This window comes from Bufo bufo, chromosome 8 (assembly GCF_905171765.1).
Source record: "Bufo bufo chromosome 8, aBufBuf1.1, whole genome shotgun sequence".
Classification (NCBI taxonomy): domain Eukaryota; kingdom Metazoa; phylum Chordata; class Amphibia; order Anura; family Bufonidae; genus Bufo; species Bufo bufo.
Window position 1 is genome coordinate 8608147 of NC_053396.1, and position 23328 is coordinate 8631474.

The following is a 23328-nucleotide window of genomic DNA, read 5'->3' on the forward strand; positions in this document are numbered from 1 at the left end:
GCAAAATGTATTAAAATCCAAATTTTGTATGGACACAAGTATTCAGCCTCTTTGCTGTGACACTTAACATTTAGTTCTGGGGCCTCCCATATCTCTCGATCATCTCTGAGATGTTCTACACCTTGATTGGAGTCACCTGTTGTAAATTCAGTGGATAGGACATGATTTGGAAAGACACAGCCCGGATCTCACAGCTGACAATACATAACATAGAAAAAAACCAAGTCATGAGGAGGAAAGAACTGCCTGTAGAGCTCAGAGACAGGATTGCGGGAAGGCACAGATCTGGAGGAGGGGGACACAAAATGTCTGCTGCATTGGAGGTTCCCAAGAGCACAGTGGTCTCCATAATTCTTACATGGAAGAAGGAAAACCAGGACTCTTCCTAGAACTGGCCGCCCCAATAAAGTAAGTAATCCTTAGCGTCATGTCTTAAGGAATCCTGTCTACAAGAGCGAAACCCCACACACTGTACAGGCACATAGTTCCATATGCCACTTATTGATTACACCATGATCTTTTACCATGGTGATGGATCATGTGATGACCGGAGTGACGTCACCAAAGGTCCTTTACCTGTAATGAATGCTCACCACAGGTCCTGTTCAGCAAAGAAGACAGAAGGAGATGCCGGGCTACGCGATCAAGTGGACTAAGGCTAGTTAAATTATTTTTTATTATATTTTAACCCCTCCAGCGCTAGTTTACTATGCATTCTGTATTCAGAATGCTATTATTTTCCCTTATAACTATGTTATTAGGGGAAATAATACAATCTACAGAACACCGATCCCAAGCCCGAACTTCTGTGAAGAAGTTCGGGTTTGGGTACCAAACATGCGCGATTTTTCTCACGAGAGTGCAAGACGCATTACAATGTTTTGCACTCGCGCGGAAAGATCGCGGGTGTTCCCGCAAACGCACCCGCACATTTTCCCGCAACGCCCGTGTGAAATCAGCCTTAAAAAGGCCAAATCACTTGAGTCGCCACTGCAACCAGTGACCACATCAGCAGGCATCACGTGTGGGCGGGACCAGCATGACAGTGGGGGGGGGGGGTTACATTTAGAAAAATATATAATGTAACAGATAAAAATATAATACTTCAGGAGCTTTACTCTTTATTCTTAACCCCTCTGCTTGCCTGTCAGTGAATGAAAACCTTTCTTGTTTGCTGTTTCTTCAGTAAAGATTGCCCACATTCTAGTGCTGCTCACTGTGTAACTGTGGCTAGACATGGACATTCAGTCTGTGAATGTCAACCTTGAAGGTTTCCATTCACTGCCAGCAAGCAGAGATGCGGGAAAGGTAGGAGACCTCCTCTGGCAACTGAACTAGCCTGTGCTTAGAGGGGTTCTGCACTTTGTTTAAACTGATGATCTAGCCTCTATTAGATCATCAGCATCTGATCGGCGGGTGTCCAACACCCGGGACCCCCGCCGATCAGCTGTTTGAGAATGCAGAGGCTCTCCAGCAGCGCCGCGGCCTTCTCACTGTTTACCGCAGGGCCAGTGACGTCACGACTAGTATCAACTTGGCTGGGCGGGGCTAAATTCCATTCAAGTGAACAGAGCTTAGCCGCGCCCAGGCAAGTTGATACAAGTCGTGACGTCACAGACAGCGGTAAACAGTGAGAAGGCCGCGGCGCTGCTGGAGCGCCGCTGCCTTCTCAAACATCTGATCGGGGGGGGTCCCGGGGGTCGGACCGCCGCCGATCAGATGCCGATGATCTAAACAAACTGCAGAACCCCTTTACCCCTTATAGGCTGCTTCAGTGCCATTTTCCCTCTTTTTAACTCTACCACATGTCTTTGGCACAGAAAGGAGCAGTTAGGGGCTCTCTGCCCATCACCCACGTGTCAGTAAGGAGCCGTGCACGGACATCGCCCTCCTTTTCTAGAACATGCGCAGTATAGGCGGCAATCTCTCCTTGTAAATCTGCGTGCCTTGGGACTGCTGAGCGAACCCCTAGGCCGGGGGAGTCCCATTGTTTCATCATTCTGCCAGCAGTAACACGGACTGACGGGAAGGTTGACAGCTGATTGCTATTCCCTATGTGGAAGTGAATACTGGTCTTGTGAAATAAGGAGAATAGATTATATGATTTATGATCAGAAATGGTTACTAGTCTGTGCATTGATAGGATTGCACTGGTTTCACACCAGAGTCTGCCTGCAGGAGCTCTGTACTGCCAGGGTCTCATAGCATTATATTGATTTATGATGCTATGTAACCCTTACAGTTCTGGAATGTATTGGATAACACTGACAGCATTAGGTCAGTCCAGTACATTCCAGACCTCTAAGGGTTACATAGAATCATAAATCGATATAATGCTATGCGACCCCGGTAGTGCTATGCAGACCAGGACAGCGGATCCCACCGACATACTGTGGTGTTAAAGCAGCACAGCCGATGCTTATACTTGTTCTTACAGGGTTTACTGATCTCTGGCTTCTCCTTGTGACCTCATGGGGACCCAGTCCTATAAAACACACTAATAAATCGCCATTTTGCAATTTTAAGTCGCATTGGCGACCATTTTGGTCGCCATCTGGAGCACTGTATCTGTATTATATATATATATATATATATATATATATATATATATATATATATATATATATATATATATATATCAGGGTATGCTTTTTTGCCGTGGCCCACTGTATAGTAGAGCGCAGTCTGTTGAACTTTCCTTTACAGTAGAAGAAAAAGATTTGGAGTGTGCATGAATAATATGTCAGAGTAGGGTTATGAAATAATAAAAGAATTGTAACATGCACAAAATACTTACTGGACTGTCGAAATTTCCTGTAGACAATAAACACTACAATCCCAATAAGGGAAAGGGCAACAACGGCTCCGATCAGGATTCCCGTCAGCTGTATGATTGAGAAAAGAGGGGGAAAAAGGAGTTAAGAGAGAAGACTTCATCCCCAAGGATTGAGCAGTCCACACAAAATATCCGTCAGCTGAAGACTTGTCCGGCCAACAGCTGTACCTGGTTACTTCACCACAGGACCCAGCGTGCATGTGCTTACAATGGAAATATGGGAGTGAGCTGCTGTCGGACCTCTCTGGCAGCAGATCATCACCCACAGAAACAAAAGATTGAGCATGTTGAATCCCATCAGATAGTCGTCTGGTCCTGCTGACTTTATATAATGGGCATGGGCAGGCTTACTAGTCCGCAAGTTGCTCAAGGGAAATACATGCAAACATATTTAAAAATGACTGGAATTATTTTCCATTGCCAAAACTGCTCGTATGAAATCGCTTTACATTTCATTATCTAACGACCAAGAAAACGTTTTAAAGCTGGCCTTTATTATTATTATTATTATATTTTTTTTTTTTTCGATTGATGGAGCAAGAGTATTGCTACACTCAGCAATTTTGTGGCAGATTTTCCAGGGGGGGGGAAATCCGGAGTTTTATTTTTTTTTATTTTTTTAGAGTAGCAGCAAAGTGGAGGAGATTTTACCAAATCTCATCAGTATGCTACAAAAAAAAAACAAAAAACTGCTGAGTAAACCTGCACATTGAATTCTGACGCAAACAGGCAACAAAATCCGAGACAAAGTTGCATGTAATACAGAAAATTCTCAACGGAAATTCTGCTCCATGCTGCTGTGCCCTAAGGCTACTTTCACACTTGCGTTCGGAGCGGATCCGTCTGGTGTCTGTACAGACGGATCCGCTCCTATAATGCAAACGCTTGCATCCGTTCAGAACGGATCCGTCTGCATAACAGTTTTTTTTCAGATCTGATTTTTCACTTCGTGAAAACTCAGATCCGACAGTATATTCTAAACACAGAGGCGTTCCCATGGTGATGGGGACGCTTCAAGTTAGAATATACTAAAAGAACTGTGTACATGACTGCCCCCTGCTGCCTGGCAGGTGCTGCCAGGCAGCAGGGGGCAGACCCCCCCCCTCCCTCCCTCCCCTGTATTTAACTAATTGGTGACCAGTGCGGCCGGACCCCCCTCGCTCCCCCCCTGTTTTTAACTCATTGGTGGCCAGTGCGGCCGGCCCCCCCTCCCCCCCTAATTAAAATGACCGACCCCCCATTATTGGTGGCAGCGGAGAGTTCCGATCGGAGTCCCAGTTTAATCGCTGGGACTCTGATCGGTAACCATGGCAACCAGGACGCTGCTGCATTCCTGGCTGCCATGGTTACTTAGCAATTTTAGAAGCATTATATTTACCTGCGATGTCTGTGACCGACCGGGTGCTCCTCCTACTGGTAAGTGAAAGGTCTGTGCTATAAGCAATGAGCCACACAAACCTTTAACTTACCAGTAGGAGGAGCGCCGGGCCAGTCACAGACATCGCAGGTAAATATAATGCTTCTAAAATTGCTAAGTAACCATGGCAGCCAGGACTGCAGTAGCGTCCTGGTTGCCATGGTTACCGATCGGAGTCCCAGCGATTAATGCCACCAATGATGGGGGAGGGGGGGTGGGGGTCTGTCATTTTAATTAGGGGGGGGGGGGAGGGGGGGCCGGCCGCACTGGCCACCAATGAGTTAAAAACAGGGGGGGGGGGGGGGGGAAGGGGCGGCCGCACTGGCCACCAATGAGTTAAAAACAGGGGGGGGAGGGGCGGCCGCACTGGCCACCAATGGGTTAAATATAGGAGAGGGAGGGGGGGCCGGCCACACTGGCCACCAATGAGTTAAATACAGGGGAGGGAGGGGGGGGGGGGGGGTCTGCCCCCTGCTACCTGGCAGCACCTGCCAGGCAGCAGGGGGCAGTCATGTACACAGTTCTTTTAGTATATTCTAACTTGAAGCGTCCCCATCACCATGGGAACGCCTCTGTTAGAATATAATATACTGTCGGATCTGAGTTTCACGATCTAACTCAAATCCAATGGTATATTCTAACATAGAGGCGTTCCCATGGTGATGGAGACGCTTCAAGTTAAAATATACCATCGGATTTGAGAAAACTCCAATCTGATGGTATATTAACTCCTGACTTCACATTGAAAGTCAATGGGGACGGATCCGTTTGCAATTGCACCATATTGTGTCAACGTCAAACGGATCCGTCCCCATTGACTTGCATTGTAAGTCTGGACGGATCCGTTTGGCTCCGCACGGCCAGGCGGACACGAAAACGCTGCAAGCTGCGTTCGGGTGTCCGCCTGCTGAGCGGAACGGAGGCCAAACGGTGCCAAACTGATGCATCCTGAGCGGATCCGCATCCACTCAGAATGCATTGGGGCAGTACGGATCCGTTCGGGGCCGCTTGTGAGAGCCTGCAAGCGGAACCCCGAACGCAAGTGTGAAAGTAGCCTAAGTCTTATCAGAATAGTTGTAGTCAAACAATGGGCTTTCTGTTGTGTGATTTTGCAGAACTTATATTTGACAGCATAAGGCCTCATGCACACAACCGTATGCATTTTGTGGTCTGTAAAATATGGATGAAATTAGTTTTTTTTGCAGACCCATTGACTGCAATGGGTCCATGGTGCGCATTTTGCAGCCAAGTATAGGAAATATTATTTTTGCAGAATGGACCATCCATGTGCTTTCTGCACCCGTATGTCCATTTTACAAAAAAGATAGAGCATATCCTATTCTTGGCTGCAAAGGGCCTTCAATAGTAACTGCTATTACAGTCTTACCATGGTTGTCTGGAGGCGCTCTTCCACAAACTGGAGAACTCTGCGACGAAGGTCTATGCCCATAGAAAAGGCCGGCTAAAAAAGGCAAAAAGAAGAGCAGATTATCACATGCATGTATAGTAAAAAAAACAAAAAAAAAACACCCTGCACAAACAGATATAAAATCAACTTATGAAAGGATTGACCTCTAGAATCAAAGACTGAAAATCTGGGTTCTCCTCGGTCAACATGGCGAGAAACCTGCCAAGTCCCCCTTCAGCAGGGCAAATTGTGTTTCCAAAAAGTACTAGGTCTCCTACTCGTGTCAGGAGCCCCATCGCAGACTGTCGAGGAGTTATCAATGGACAAAAACTGAAATAGCGCAGAATAATAGACCTACGCAACTTCTAGCCGTGATGCTGGCACGATATACAGTTTTCCAGTTGCCGAGCCTCATACCATGCGTCAGACAGCTGCTAGAAGCCACTGCCATTGGTTAGAAGGTCAGTGGATCCGTTTTCAGAGTTGTGACACTGTTGACAATTGCAATGAAAGCAGCTTTAGCCCCCCCTCCCCCCTGGGCAGATCAAAATCAGTTACCGAGTACAAATCACTGCCAGTGCCAGGCTCTTAGCTGTACTCCTGTCATCCCAATTCTCCTCCTTACTGTGACAACTCGCATTGCGTACCATAATAACATTTTATACCCAAGTACAGAGCATACACGTATACAATACCTCCATGCAGCTGCTGTTGTCATCAGCCATATCTGCAAAAAACAAATGCAATCCATTAAAATATAGAAATAGAATGATACTGATAAAATGTTGCATTCTTTAAACTTTTTGCTGCCAGGACAAACTTCACACAAATAAAACCTGAATGTTATAAAAAAAAAAAAAGGCACATTGCACCCCCTACAGACAAGAAAAGACCACCACATCCAGCGAAAGAAAAAGAAAGCCAGGTGTGAATCCCCCTAGAATGTAGTTTAAGGGGGAGACAACATATGGAGATGGAGCTGACAGGAGTATACACAAAGAAACGAATGCGGGGCTCGCTCTCAAGTTCCAACTTTTATCTGGGAAATGACAATAGAAATAGAGAAAAGGACAGCGTAAAACAAGCGTGCGAACCTCGCAATCTGAACCAAGGAGACACGCAAGCTTTAGGTCAGTTTCGGCTGAGTTTCCTGGACAGAAAACTACTCCTCTAACCCAAACTCACAGCATCATAATGATCTATGGAGCTGTGAGTTCCTGACCGACTGCGGGTCTACTAACCCGAGTACACTACAATAGAACTATGTCCGGCGGGATCTCAGCATCATAAGTCATTATAATGTTGCGAGACCCGGGCAGAGCAGCAGTGATCGGTCCTGGAAACGCAGCCGTATTTCAATAGGTAAAAAATGTTCGCTTGTCTGAAACTATCCTTTAAGGGAGAGTGTCAGCACGAAATTCAAGCTTACACTGCCCTGGAGAGCTATCTCAGCTGAACGGAATTATACCCTTCACTTAGCGATCCGTTGCTTTATTCTGGTGATAAAGTACTATAAGGGCTCATGCACACAACCGTTTTTCGGGTCCGCATCCGAGCCGCAGTTTCTGCGGCTCGGGTGCGGACCCATTCACTTCAATGGGGCCGCAAAAGATGCGGACAGCACTCCGTGTGCTGTCCGCATCCGTTGCTCCGTTCCGTGGCCCTGCAAAAAAAATATAACATGTCCTATTCTTGTTTGTTTTGCGGACAAGAATAGGCATCTCTACAATGGGCCGCCCCTTCCGCAAATTAAGGAAGGCACACGGGCAGCTCCCGTTTTTTGCGGACCGTAAAAAACGGAACGGTCGTGTGCATGTAGCCTTAATCCAAAGACAAATGATATGTGCACCGAGGGCAGGCCCAAGCCACTCTGTGCACCCTTGCTCCTCCTTCTTCCTCTGCCCTCTTCTTCTTGATTTACAGGGACACGTTCCTGCAGAGTCATAATCTCGTCTGGTCCAGTCAATTAGGAAGGAGAGGGAGGGGTTAGCAGAAGAAGGAGGAAGAACAAAGGTGCTCAGAGTGGCTTGGGCCCGCCCTCGGTGCACTTATCATTTGCATATGGATTATTAGAACTTTTTTTTGCCCAGAACGAAGCAGTGGATCACTTAGGCCTCATTCACATCTCGGTTAGGGCTCGTTCACACGAACGTGTGAAGCCCGTGCCCGTGCTGTGGATCGCAAATTGCAGGCACATGGGGATCCCAGACCCAGTCACATGGGAATCCCAGACCCATTCACTTGAATGGGTCTGTGATCCTTCTGTTCCGCAAAAAGATAGAGCAAGTTCTATCTTTTTGCGGTGTGGAAGCACGGAACGGAACCCCAGAAAGCACTCTGTAGTGCTTCCGTAGAGTTCTGTTCCTCCATTCCGCATCTCCGGATTTGCGGACCCATTGAAATGCATTCGTGATGCGGAGTGGGCACGGAACGGCGCCCGTGTATTGCAAATCCGCAAATGAAGTCCGCAATACGGCAATGGGCATCACACGTTCGTGTGAACGAGCCCTTGACATCACACTGCCTGATCCGGCACAAATAACGGCTGTCAGCCAGACAAAAAAAAAAGTTGCGAGCAATGGTTTTTGCCTGGCCGAAACCCAACATTGTTTTCAAAAGGTCAGTGGTCCACATATTGCGGACATAGGCTACTTTCACACTAGCGTTCGGAGCGGATCCGTCTGATGTTTCATCAGACGGATCCGCTCCGATAATGCAGACGTTCGCATCCGTTCAGAACGGATGCGTCTGCATTAAAACTTAGAAAATTTTCTAAGTGTGAAAGTTGTCTGAGCGGATCCGTTCAGACTTTACATTGTAAGTCAATGGGAACCGATCCGCTTGAAGATTGAGCCATATTGTGTCATCTTCAAGCGGATCCGTCCCCATTGACTTACATTGTAAGTCTGGACGGATCCGCTCGCCTCTGCACGGCCAGGCGGACACCCGAACGCTGCAAGCAGCGTTCAGGTGTCCGCTCACTGAGCGGAGCGGAGGCTGAGCGCTGGCAGGCGGATGCATTCTGAGCGGATCCGCCTCCACTGAGAATGCATTGGGGCCAGACGGATGCGTTCGGGGCCGCTCGTGAGCCCCTTCAAACGGTGCGCACGAGCGGACACCCGAACGCTAGTGTGAAAGTAGCTATAGTCTGTTTGTGGAATGGACATCTGTATTTTGCAGATCCACGATTTGTGGACTTCAAAATGGATACGTGTGCATGGGGCCTAATATTGGCGTGTTTTATGTGGCAGAGGATTTTTTCGGTCCCCTCGGGCTCATGGGCCACCAGCTTCGCCCCGGTGAATTTCCTGGATATATACTCTTTAATGACCACAAACTATTCCATGGATGAATGACAAAGTGGAAAAGTACAAAGAAGCCACTCGTGCAGCTAGATCAAAAGACACAGGAAAAAAAATAAAAAATAAAAAGGAACTTTGCACCAAGACAAAAACACATTGCACAATCCCCGGCCACCGGCAAAACAACACAACCCACATAATGAACACTACAAGTGGAGATAAACGCATAAAAAGACTTTTCCGAGTTTGAAAAAAAGGCTAAACTGCATGAAAGGGGTTATCCAATTATAGAAATGCCCCCCAGAATGCCCAGGCCCCTACTATACACTGCGTGCAGAATTATTAGGCAAATGAGTATTTTGACCACATCATCCTCTTTATGCATGTTGTCTTACTCCAAGCTGTATAGGCTCGAAAGCCTACTACCAATTAAGCATATTAGGTGATGTGCATCTCTGTAATGAGAAGGGGTGTGGTCTAATGACATCAACACCCTATATCAGGTGTGCATAATTATTAGGCAACTTCCTTTCCTTTGGCAAAATGGGTCAAAAGAAGGACTTGACAGGCTCAGAAAAGTCAAAAATAGTGAGATATCTTGCAGAGGGATGCAGCACTCTTAAAATTGCAAAGCTTCTGAAGCGTGATCATCGAACAATCAAGCGTTTCATTCAAAATAGTCAACAGGGTCGCAAGAAGCGTGTGGAAAAACCAAGGCGCAAAATAACTGCCCATGAACTGAGAAAAGTCAAGCGTGCAGCTGCCAAGATGCCACTTGCCACCAGTTTGGCCATATTTCAGAGCTGCAACATCACTGGAGTGCCCAAAAGCACAAGGTGTGCAATACTCAGAGACATGGCCAAGGTAAGAAAGGCTGAAAGACGACCACCACTGAACAAGACACACAAGCTGAAACGTCAAGACTGGGCCAAGAAATATCTCAAGACTGATTTTTCTAAGGTTTTATGGACTGATGAAATGAGAGTGAGTCTTGATGGGCCAGATGGATGGGCCCGTGGCTGGATTGGTAAAGGGCAGAGAGCTCCAGTCCGACTCAGACGCCAGCAAGGTGGAGGTGGAGTACTGGTTTGGGCTGGTATCATCAAAGATGAGCTTGTGGGGCCTTTTCGGGTTGAGGATGGAGTCAAGCTCAACTCCCAGTCCTACTGCCAGTTTCTGGAAGACACCTTCTTCAAGCAGTGGTACAGGAAGAAGTCTGCATCCTTCAAGAAAAACATGATTTTCATGCAGGACAATGCTCCATCACACGCGTCCAAGTACTCCACAGCGTAGCTGGCAAGAAAGGGTATAAAAGAAGAAAATCTAATGACATGGCCTCCTTGTTCACCTGATCTGAACCCCATTGAGAACCTGTGGTCCATCATCAAATGTGAGATTTACAAGGAGGGAAAACAGTACACCTCTCTGAACAGTGTCTGGGAGGCTGTGGTTGCTGCTGCACGCAATGTTGATGGTGAACAGATCAAAACACTGACAGAATCCATGGATGGCAGGCTTTTGAGTGTCCTTGCAAAGAAAGGTGGCTATATTGGTCACTGATTTGTTTTTGTTTTGTTTTTGAATGTCAGAAATGTATATTTGTGAATGTTGAGATGTTATATTGGTTTCACTGGTAAAAATAAATAATTGAAATGGGTATATATTTGTTTTTTGTTAAGTTGCCTAATAATTATGCACAGTAATAGTCACCTGCACACACAGATATCCCCCTAAAATAGCCAAAACTAAAAACAAACTAAAAACTACTTCCAAAAATATTCAGCTTTGATATTAATGAGTTTTTTGGCTTCATTGAGAACATGGTTGTTGTTCTATAATAAAATTAATCCTCAAAAATACAACTTGCCTAATAATTCTGCACTCCCTGTAGATCACACTTAACCCGCCGCCGACGTCACCAGTGATGTTAGGGAGGCTGGTCACCGTCGCCTGCTATTGGCTGCGTTCCCTCCCCCCCCATCGCCGGATGTTTTAATTTGCGCGATGGGGAGATGGAGCGGCGGCCATGCAGGGATCCGGAGAGACGCAAGTGTCGGGGAGCAAGGCAAGTATGATATATAGGAGGGGCCCGCGCATTGTGGGGGCCATTTTTAGAATTGGATAACCCCTTTAATAATATAAAACAATTTACACACTCCAGTGGCGCCACACCTGTCTTTCCTGCAGCTGAGAGGAGCGGAGGAGGTTTGAACCGGTAAGTACAACATGCAATATTTTAACCCCCGTCCCTGCCATTTTGCAATTAGGGGCATTTTTTTTTTTTTTTTTATGATTGAATTTTACTCATTTTTGGCTAAAAGATTTTTTTTCAATTCAGCGGTTACTAATATACAGTCTGTTTGCAGGCAGTCAGATTGTGTTTTCTTTGAATCCTGTCATCTGACGGCTCATGTGAAGCTCCAATCTTTGATCTCCTGACCTCATAACAATTTATTAAAAGGGAATGAGCAAGAGTAGGGGGGAGGAGGGGCGGACCTGTAAAGGGAAGCTTACTTCCCAGACTGCTGGCGAAGTCTTCCCGCTCCTTCTCTTCCTAGCCTGTGATGCTCCTCTGGCCTCCCTTACTAAAAAAAACTAAAAAGTTTGACGCCTCCTGCAATCAATCACTGGCCGGGGTGGTACCAGATCCCTTTCTATCATGAAAAATGGTCCCATGACTTAAGGGGATCCAGTTGCTGTAGCAGGCAGTGATTGGCTGCAGCCACGTACAACCAGATGTTTTCAGCAAGGAAGCCCAGCAGGACATCGCAGGCTAGGAAGGTAAGTAAGATTCCCTTTACAGGACCAGCCAAGGGGAGGGGAGGGGGGGGTTTAGCTTAAAAAGAAAAAGGTGATCACATGAGCTGTCAGATGATGGGATTCAAAGAAAACAAAGTAACAGCCTGCAAACAGACTGATTTTTAACCCTTGTATCTCAGTAATGACCAATTGAAAAAAAAATATAAAAAAATAAAAATGGACAAAAATGAGTAAAACTTAAATCATAAATAGGTGTCCATAGCCATTACCTCTCATAGACCATAAAGTGTCTGAAAATGCATTAGAAAACAGTTGTGCGACTAAAAATCCCCCTCCCCACCTAAAAAGAATATATATATATATATATATATATATATATATATATATATATATATATATAATTTTTTTTACAGACTATACAAAGCATTTCGTTGGGGACCCCACCAATTCTATGGTGCGCAGACAGTCCCCAGGCACGGCTCCCTGAAGATAAGCAGTGCCATGTCGGTTTGGCAGCTACTCATACCTCCTCCCTCGGCCAAGCTAGAAAGACAACTTATAAGATGGGTGAGGGTGGGGGACGACGACGAGTGATATGATAATGGATGGTGACAGCTATTAGATAGTCAGCAGAACAGATTAATCAACAGACAGAATGGAGCAAACAGGACCTACCTCCTGTAAGGACTGCATGAAGGAAGGTTGTAGCTCAGGCATTATGGGAAGGAAAGTCCTCAACTAAGGACAGGGTCAGCATTAAAGAGACAGAAAGGAGAGCAGGGACAGTGGTTAACGCTCAGCCACACGTGTGAGGAAGGAAATACACACACCCGATAACTGAATTCATAACCCGGGCCACTCACTCTCACAGGTAGGTACATGACCAAGTGGCTCCCACCACGGCCGCACCCGGCTTGTCCATCTATAACACAGGTAGCCGTTCGTACCAATGTCAGCAGGTGAAACTAAAGCCCTTGAATTGACCTCTGCAGGTCGGCATCCGGCCTTTTCAGGGGCCAGAATGGCCATTTCACTCAGTCTTAGGTCTCATGCACACGACCGTATGTATTTTGACGTCCGTGTGCACTCTGTATTTTGCAGAACGGAACAGCTGGCCCCTAATTGAACAGTACTATCCTTGTTCGTAATGCGGACAATAATAGGACATGTTGAAATTAATGGTTCTGCAAAAAAAACGGAACGGACACTGAAAGAAAATACGTTTGTGTGCATGAGCCCTTAGGCTGGGTTTCCACCAGGCGGCTGCAGAACGGTGGTTTCTCAGCAAGTAGAGGTGAGGATGCCTTTGTTGTGGCAGGCCAAGGGTCAGCCACGTGAGGATCGTTGCCTCGTGTTCAGGTGAATGACGTCGACGGAGGAAAATGACAGAAGTCTGAGTATAGTTCAAAACCTTGTCAGGAACCCAACATGAAAGTGTCCTGGACCCTTTATTTATACACAGTTCAAAGGGTGTAACCCCTCAAAGTAAAACATGATTGGTTTACAGACATTGCAATAATGGCTTTTGAATCCATCTATTGATTGGTTAGTATTTTACCAGTTTCACTTTAGCAAAAATGTGTTAACTGATGAGTTTAGGTTTTTTAGCAAGAGATGCAGATTTTGGTTAGTAGCACGTACAAACCTTATCTTAACACACACAGTTCACTTCTATAGGTTTTTAGCTTATGCTTGTTCTTTTCCAAATGTCACCACATTATATCACGTATACAGAGAAAATGAAAACATCTTATGAATTTTATATCCACTTTCAGAAAAGCTGGATAATTTCCTTAACACCTTCACAAGTATTTTTTTTTTTGTGGCGTTTTTCTGCACTTTTGCGTTAAATACGACAGCTCCAAATGTTATCTGAAGGTCTAGGGGAAATATGAAACTCAGATCACAAGTGCTTTCTTTTTTGCTACTAACACAAAAAACAAAAATGCCACTAAAATTTAGTAAAACAGAAAAAAAGAGCCAAAACATGTGTGGGGGGGCACGTGCTTCACCTGTACTTGCAGAGAAACTTCAGCAATTTGGGTAAACCACTGCCAGTTCTTAGCAAGTGGCACAATACAGCCCCCACTCCCAAATTAATGCAGATTTCCCAACCAGGATTGGCAAACTGGATTTAAACCGGTGACTACTTCGGTCAGCACCCAGTTTTCCAAAAATCAGGTATAACCAGCTGAACAACGTGTTACTGAAAGATAATTTAATGACCTACAGTTCCGGGGACTGTTTCCCTGCCCCCCCCCCTTCTGGTGACAGACGTGGGTCTTTAATTACAACAGATGCCGAACCGAACCCTTCTCTGGAACATCTTGAAATAAAATCCGACCTTCGCAGCGCTTCACTGCGCCGCTATCATGTGTCGGAAACGATTGCTTTGAATCCTCAGCCTGAATATAGCTTTGACTATAATGAAGCATTAGACAGGACCCTGCTGCCCTCTGCAAACATCAGGGTTATTATATTTAAAGGGGGTTTCTGGGTTCTGCTGTCCTATCCCTATCAATATCAGACCGTGGGGGTCCGACTCTGCCGATCCGCTGTTAGAAGGGGCCGTAAAGCTTGTGCGAGTGCTGCAGCCTCTTCATGGTTTACATGGGGCGTTCCGACGCTCCGCACCCTCGACGATCAGGGGCCCCATTGTGGTTTACCTCGGTCCATCTACCTGTATTTTTGCGGTAGCAGCTGTGTAGGAAATCTCTCCATTAGAACGGGAAAAAGGAGCAATACTGCGTATCATCACCGCCGCCAAGTAGACAGCATGAGGTAACAGACCCCGGTACGCAGTTGATCGGCGGCGGTGCTGAGAGTCAGACTCCCACTACCTGAGAGTGATTTTCTATCCTGGGGCTGGCCCATCAATATCCTAAACCTGGAAGACCCCTTTGATATCACTCATTATGGGCAAACTATTTTTGGTGACTTTGGCGCATTATTACCAAAACAGCTCATTATTTCCTTATAAAAAAAAAAAAAGGTGGGAGTCACCACTGCAAACATTAGATCAGTCCAGGGCTGGACGCTTTGCATTCTTTGAAAGGGTTATAAGTGGCCGTGCAGACCTGCAACTCATTCAGTGAAGAGCCCGTCACATTCCTCAATGTAATATCCTTGCTAGGCATTTATTAAATAAGTGACCCCCTACCACACTAATGCCTGTGGGCGTCAGCACCGAACACCCACACTCCACACAAGTGCTGCTCCGAAGATCAAGGGTCATTAACTGACGCCCTGGACTTCTGTCTTCTCTTCACACTATAGTCGCCAATGCCACCAATGACTGATAAACCATCCAGATAATGCAAAAATGACCCAGGTCCTCGGGGCTACAGCTAATAGAGGGGGCAGGTGGTCACGTCCAACATACACAGTCAAGTCCCATTATTCTGACCACCAGCTAATATCCAGCATGGACAGCAGCTAGATGGGCTGGGAGTGACTCCATAAGGTCCAGGTAGGTCGTCACTGGTATGTAGAGCCATGCTGACTGCAATGCATCTCAGAGCTGCTGGAGGGGGATCCACTGAGCAAATACAACCATCGAAGTGGTCCCACAGATGATTAATTGGGTTCAAGTCTGGGGAATTAGGGGGCCAGGGTGGGACTTTGAAGTCTTGGTCATGCTCTTCAAACCATGTTGGACATTTCTAGCCGTGTGACATGTCTCATTGTCTTGCTGGAAGATCCTATCCGCCCCAAGGAAGACAAATCAGCATGTATGAGTGTAGGTGATCTGCAAGGAGGGATTCACACCCAATTCGGGTGAGAGTGCCTTCAACATGGATGAGTGGGTGCAGAGAATGCCCTGAAGACCTCCCCCGGACCAGAACGCTGCCCCCACCAGCTTGTGTTCTTCCAGCATTGGCCGCAGGGCGTTTGTCGCCTGACACACCAATGTCTATTCATCCCATGAAGCAGAAAACGTGTCTTATCAGAGAAGACAACCCAATCAGCGGAGTCCTATTTCGATACTGCCGCCAAAATTGAAGCCTTTTCTGCCGATGCAACTTGGTTATCAGAAGTGCAGTGACCGTCCTGCTGCTCAGGAGCCCCATACGCAGTAATTTTCACTGACCTGTTGTGTAGATGGGTCTGGTAGCCCCTGGCTCATTTTGGGAGTGAGCTGCTCCACTGTGGTGTGTCGTCCGCCCTTGCGCGCTCCTTCAGAGCCGACATTCACCTCTCACATCAATGGTACGCGAGCTCTGCAGTTTCTACGTCTCTTATTCACAATGTCGCCACTTGTCCACTCACCATACACTTTCACCGCAGCAGTGCATGAACAGTTCACAAACTGCGCAGGTTCAGAAATACTGCCACCCGGGCGTAAAAGTCAATAATCCTCCCTTCCTGCAACTCTGCTAAATTGCCTATTTTATTCATGACAGCAACGAGTGATATGTGAGCATACAGCCTATCAAACCCCTTACATACCCACCAGTGGCGTTGCAAGGGGGGTGCGGGCCGTACCGGGTGACACCAGCAGGGCCGGCATTTACGAATCCCAGGCATAGTCATTTGTATTGCCGTCTTCAGGAGAGGGAGAGATGTGTCTGGGATTCGAACCCACAACCTTCTGTATCAGAGGCAAAGCACTTACCCACACAGCCATAAGAGCTGCATTGCCACTGACTAACACACCCAGCGCTGCTACATCTATACACATGACAGCTGCCCAAACACACCCAGCTCTGCTACATCTATACACATGACAGCTGCCCAAACACACCCAGCTCTGCTACATCTATACACATGACAGCTGCCCAAACACACCCAGCTCTGCTACATCTATACACATGACAGCTGCCCAAACACACCAAGCTCTGCTACATCTATACACATGACAGCTTCTCCAGCACACTCAGCTCTGCTATATCTCTATATATGACAGCTGCCCCAGCAAACCCAGCTCTGCTACATCTATACACATGACAGCTGCCCCAGCACACTCAGTTCTGCTATATCTATCTACTGTATAGCAATACTTAGAAATATATAGATGTAGCAGAGCTGAGTGTGCTGGGGCAGCTGTCATATATAGAGATATAGTAGAGCTGAGTGTGCTGGTGCAGCTGTCATGTGTATTAGATGTAGCAGAGTTGGGTGTGCTGGGGCAGCTATCATATATAGAGATATAGCAGAGCTGAGTGTGCTGAGACAGCTGTCATGTAGAGATATAGCAGTGCTGGGTGTGTTCGGGCAGCTGTCATGTGTATAGATGTACACTTAGCCAGCTATAACAGTAGAAGTCTCATATTTTTTCAGTCAGTGGCAATGCAGCTCTTATGGCTGTGTGGGTAAGTGCTTTGCCTCTGATACAGAAGGTCGTGGGCCCTAACTCCTATCCGTATGGGCACCTCTCGATGGTAGAGATACCCATACACGGGAACCTAGATAACCCTGGTGACCCTGAGATGCCCTAAAGATAATGACTGGGCAGAGATCACCTGTTCCTTCCCTGGTGAAGGAACTAGCGTCTCACTGAGGCCTAGTAAACAACCGACAACCGGGGGGATACAAAACACGTCAAGCGGAACACTTAACTTCAGAGGATGAAGGATGAACAGGACTTCAACACGAACCACACTCCAGCTCTTCCAGGACCAAATGAAGCTATCCCAAGCAAGGAGTGATGGGAAAAGTCAGACTAAATAGGGTGTGGTAGAGGTCACATGATCCACACCTAAACAGGAGGTGTGGACATACCAGCAACACACAGACAAAGTGAAACCAAAAGAGGCTGTCAAATTACTAATGCATAGATAATCTTTCAGACCTTCTGGGACCTGTCACAGATGTGACACAAACAGGGCCGGTTCTAGGTGAAATGGGGCCCAGGGGCGAAAAAACAATAAGGGGCCCCCCCCATGACACTTGATGACTTTTACAGAAGAAACTGTATATTGTGTGGCACAGTGTATGCTATATGTGTATAACAAACATATTTCATATGAAAACTTACAGTTACTTGGCTTGACCCTTGGGGATCTCGGACACCACTTCCACACTTTGGCCGGGGGCTCGGCGGAGCTGATGTGTTTTATCCTAATGAGAAAGATTTCATAATAAGGATTTGGAGAAGGGGCAGAGGGATAGCAGAGCAGGGAGAGGCTGGTGCTGCTACTAGGGGGTCATACCATGGGAGAGTAATAAAACCCACCATAATGCCCCCCAGTAGAAATAATTCTCCTTAGAAAATACCCCCTTGTAATGCCCCCATAGTGTCCCCATAATGTGCAAGTATAAAATACCCCTATATAGTGCCCCCAGTAAATGCCCCAAGAGGCTCCTCTCCCCCTCCCTCCTAGTGCCCCCCATAATGTTCCAGTATAAAATGCCCCATATATAGTGCCCCAGTAGATACAAATTATGGGGGACACTGAGGGTAAGTATAAAATACCCCTTCTCAGTGCCCCCGTAGATGACCCCATAGTACTCCTCTCCCGCCTTCCCCATAGTACCCACCATAATGTGTCCCAGTATAAAATGCCCCTATACAGAGCCCCCATATAAAATAACTGTTCTTTGTGGCCTCAGTAATAAGTGCCAGTAATAAGTGCCCCCAATAATGTGCCAGTAATAAGTGTCCCCATAGATGCCCCCCAATCATGTGCCAGTAGCCAGAGCCCCCCACCATCATGTGCCAGTAGCCAGAGCCCCCCTATCATGTGCCAATAGCCAGAGGCCCCCCTATCATGTGCCAATAGCCAGAGGCTCCCCTATCATGTGCCAATAGCCAGAGGCCCCCCTATCATGTGCCAATAGCCAGAGCCCCCCCTATCATGTGCCAGTAGCCAGAGCCCCCCTATATCACGTGCCAGTAGCCAGAGCCCCCCCTATATCATGTGCCAGTAGCCAGAGCCCCCCTATATCACGTGCCAGTAGCCAGAGCCCCCCCTATATCATGTGCCAGTAGCCAGAGCCCCCCCCTATCATGTGCCAGTAGCCAGAGCCCCCCCCTATATCATGTGCCAGTAGCCAGAGCCCCCCTATATCACGTGCCAGTAGCCAGAGCCCCCCCTATATCATGTGCCAGTAGCCAGAGCCCCCCCTATCATGTGCCAGTAGCCAGAGCCCCCCCTATCATGTGCCAGTAGCCAGAGCCCCCCCTATCATGTGCCAGTAGCCAGAGCCCCCCCTATCATGTGCCAGTAGCCAGAGCCCCCCCTATCATGTGCCAGTAGCCAGAGCCCCCCCTATCATGTGCCAGTAGCCAGAGCCCCCCCTATCATGTGCCAGTAGCCAGAGCCCCCCCTATCATGTGCCAGTAGCCAGAGCCCCCCCTATCATGTGCCAGTAGCCAGAGCCCCCCCTATCATGTGCCAGTAGCCAGAGCCCCCCCTATCATGTGCCAGTAGCCAGAGCCCCCCCTATCATGTGCCAGTAGCCAGAGCCCCCCCTATCATGTGCCAGTAGCCAGAGCCCCCCCTATCATGTGCCAGTAGCCAGAGCCCCCCCTATCATGTGCCAGTAGCCAGAGCCCCCCCTATCATGTGCCAGTAGCCAGAGCCCCCCCTATCATGTGCCAGTAGCCAGAGCCCCCCCTATCATGTGCCAGTAGCCAGAGCCCCCCCTATCATGTGCCAGTAGCCAGAGGCCCCCCCTATCATGTGCCAGTAGCCATAGCACCCCCTATCATGTACCAGTAGCCTGAGCCCCCCCTATCAACATGTGCCAGTAGCCAGATCCCCCTATCATGTGCCAGTAGCCACCAATATTGTACACAATTTCGCAAAAAAACAAAAAAATGACTTATGCTTACCTCAATGTCAGCGAGATCTCCGACCTAGTGCCTGCAGCCTATCAGAGGAAAGAGAAGGGACACACCTCTCCCTTCCCTGCTGCACAGCCATCTGTATCGCTGTCCTGAGGACGGCGTTACAGATGACAATGGAGATGAGCGCTTCCACAATGAAAGCGCTCATCTCCGTGTGACTGTCCGCCGCTGCCCCCACGAAAATATAGTTAGTTGCGGGCCGGCGCGGGGGGGGGGCCCCTAAGGCCTCGGGGGCAATTGCCCCCCTTGCCTTAATGGAAGCGCCGGCCCTGGACACAAACAAACACACTTAAAAGGGTTGACCAGGATTTTAAAAAATAAGGCTACTTTCCAGGGCTGTGGAGTTGGTAGATAAATGGTCCGACTCCAACTCCTCAGTTTTTGGTACTTCCGAGTCCGACTCCTCTGTATTTAATATGCGGATGTATTTTATACATTCCTTGAAGAAAAGAAAGGCAACATACATGTCATTACCACAGAACTACTGGCTAGGAAGCTGCTGCCTTCTCCTTTATGTGCTGATCTTCTGCTGAAGATCGGGCAGTGGCGGGATCCAGGACGGGGCATTTATTGTACAACCTGATTTCCCTAGTAGAATCCCATAGTCATGTTCAAAGTTTAAGCTACAATCTGAGTTTACAAGTTTTTATAGCCTTAGCTGAATGACAGCAGTTTTTCAAATGGTTTACAGCTTCAGTCTTGAACTATTGACCATCCATTCCCTTCACTTATACAAGTGTCTAGTCCTGCCAAAAAACATATCTACTTGACCAGTTATCAGTGAGAGGCGAGGTTAACCATGGGCGTTGCGTTCCCTGTAACAGAGGAACACAACACAATGGAAAGTATAAGTATTGCCTTAAAGAGGACCTTTCACCTATTCTTACTCTATGAACTAAGTATACAGCCATGTGGAGCGGCGCCCGGGGATCTCACTGCACTTACTATTATCCCCAGGCGCCGCTCCGTTCTCCTGCTATGCCCTCCGGTATCTCCGTTCCCTAAGTTATGGTAGGCGGAGTCTGCCCTAGCGCTGGCCAATCGCATTGCAGAGCTCACAGCCTGGGAGAAAATAACCTCACAGGCTGTGAGCTCTGCGCTGCGATTGGCCAGCGCTAGGGCAGACTCCGCCTACCATAACTTAGGGACTGGTATCTCCGCCTACTATAACTTAGGGAACGGAGATACCGGAGGGCATAGCGGGAGAACGGAGCGGCGCCTGGGGATAATAGTAAGTGCAGTGAGATCCCCGGGCGCCGCTCCACATGGCTGTATACTTAGTTCATAGGGTAAGAATAGGTGAAAGGTCCTCTTTAAGGCTGGGTTCACACTTGAGCGTTTTACAGCGCGTTCAAACGCGCTGTAAAACGCTCAACACATGAAAACCAATGCTTCCCTATGGCCCTGGTTCTGACTTGAGTGTTTTACAGCGCGTTTGAACGCGCTGAAAAACGCCCTACGCTCAAACAAGTTCTTGAGCTTCTTTGGGGCGTTTTGACGCGCGTTTGTGGCCATAGGACACTGCAGTCAAACGCGCGTTTACTATTGCAAAAAACGCACATAAAAACGCGCGACAAAAACGCATATCAAATACGCTCAGGTTTGAACCCAGCCTAACTGTGCGTTGCGTGCCATTTAGTGAAGCATATGAAAAGCTTCTTCATGGTCACTTAACGTGTTCGTTTTGCGGTAACGTGACGCACTGCATGCATTGGCCTTTATTCTTACAGTAGAGAAGTACCGTATTTTTCGCAAAAGTGGGGGAAAAATAGCAGTGCGTCTTATGGGGGCGAATGCTGCGACCGTCCGGTGAATAGGCTGAGAGGGAAGAGGGGCTGGGAGCCGGCATCTGTTTCTGTAATGGCAGCGGGGCCCGATGCAGTCACTGTATTCTACTACAACGGGCCCCGCTCACTGTAGTATACGGTAATCATATCTAACTTGTGGGTATTGTTAAAGTATTCCAATCATCTTAAATATAGTGCTGTACTACTTACTACTAACTGCTTGGCAGTCAGGAGGCCGGGCGGGCGCTCGTAGCGTAGCTCACTACGTCACGCGCCTGCTCCGCCCACTTTATGAATGAAGCAGGCACCGGGCCCCGCTGCCATTACAGAAACAGATGCCGGCCCCCATTCACTACACAGGGCCACTGTTATGGGGGGGGATCTGTGGATGACACATAAGATAAGATGCTATATATGTGTCATCCACATATGCCCCCACAATGATCCCCCATAACAGTGCCACCCACAGATGCCCCTATAACAGTGCCACCCACAGACCACCATTAGTTCAAAACCCACCAAAAGCCCACCTTTTGGTTCAAAATATTTTTTTTCCTCCTCAAAAACCTAGATGAGTCTTATGGGCAGGTGCGTCTTATAAGGCGAAAAATACGGTAATTAATTATAACTTTTTGTGAATTGGGACATTTAAACTTGCTTTTTTTTTATTCCAATTTAAATCTAGTAGGAGTCGGTTAATTTTTTGCCGACTCAGACTCCTCAGCCCTGCTACTTTCACACTGCCGTTTCTGGGTCCGCCTGTGAGATCCGTTTCAAGGCTCTCACAACTGGCCCAAAACGGATCAGTTCAGCCCCAATGCATTCTGAATGGATAAGGATCCGTTCAGAATGCATTAGTTTGGCTCCGTTCAGCCTCCATTCCGCTCTGGAGGCGGACACCAAAACGCTGCTTGCAGCGTTTTGATGTCAGTCTGATGAAACTGAGCCAAACGGATCCGTCCTGACACACAATGTAAGTCAATGGGGACGGATCCATTTTTACTGACACAATATGGTGCAATTGAAAACGGATCAGCCTCCCATTGACTTTCAATGTAAGTCAAAACTGATCCGTTTGCATTATCATGAACAAAAAAAAAAAAAAAAATTTTTTTTTTTAAATATATATATATTTTATTTATTTTTTTGTTCATGGTAATGCAAACGGATCAGTTCTGAACGGATACAAGCGTTTGCTTATAGGTGTGGGTCCGTCTGTGCAGATACCAGGCGGATCCGCATCTAAACGCAGGTGTGAAAGTAGCCTAAAAAAGGTGTCCTCCCCAGTGACGCGAGCTATACTTACCTGCTCTGTGGTTCCTGTGGGGTCTTCACGTGACCCCCTGCAGCCAGTGTCTGACCTCTGCAGTGGCTTGTCCCCAAGTGGATGGTGCTGATGGTTCAAATATCCTGGACACCCCTTTAATGGCAGCAATACTGTGTGCTGACCCAGGATATGAAATCAGGAACTAATAGAATTAAGGTGACGAAGTACTAAAGTCAGCGTGATGCAACCGGCTTAGATTAAAGATCTGCGCATTCAAACAACTTCTAGAAGGAAAGCAAGAAGTGCACTTCAGCAGTACCAAATGACACAACTATTGCATTACACTCTATGACGAAGAGAAGAAACAACACCCAGCGCTGAGCGGGAGCCGCAGACATACACATTATCTCATTACCTGCCTTCTAACCATCTGCTTTCTCCAGTCACCACTCAATAATTATCCTCAAGAAAACCGTAATTAGACTTACCGGTAATTCTGTTTCCTTGAATCCACCATGACGGCTACACATGAGATTGACCCCTTGACCTCTATAGGGGCAGGAACACAGAGTTTAAAAGGCCACCACCCACTCTCACCCTCACCGTTTACAAATTACCAAAGTGGGTGCAAACCTATATATTTGGATATGTGGATTCAAGGAAACAGAATTACCGGTAAGTCCAATTACGGTTTTCCATTTCATCCACCATGACGGCTACACATGAGGACTACCAGATTACTTGGTAGGGGGGGGGGGG

The 23328-nt window shown here is 47.4% G+C and overlaps 1 protein-coding gene across 6 annotated transcripts in view; it reads right to left on the reverse strand.

The window, feature by feature from the left end:
• Positions 1 to 23328, reverse strand: part of PNPLA7 (patatin like phospholipase domain containing 7) — a 151936-nt gene that overhangs the window by 118553 nt on the left and 10055 nt on the right. For 2 of the 6 annotated variants that reach the window (XM_040406056.1, XM_040406057.1), the window contains exons 2-4: positions 6357 to 6388; positions 5641 to 5715; positions 2798 to 2885 (exon numbers count right to left, since the gene is read on the reverse strand). In XM_040406056.1, the coding sequence (XP_040261990.1) occupies positions 2798 to 2885; positions 5641 to 5715; positions 6357 to 6386 (193 nt within the window). In that variant the 5' untranslated portion in view covers positions 6387 to 6388. Of the gene's footprint in view, positions 1 to 2797; positions 2886 to 5640; positions 5716 to 5825; positions 6026 to 6078; positions 6098 to 6356; positions 6389 to 23328 lie in introns of those variants that run through there. The other 4 variants (XM_040406055.1, XM_040406054.1, XM_040406058.1 and 1 more) reach the window with 3 other exon arrangements.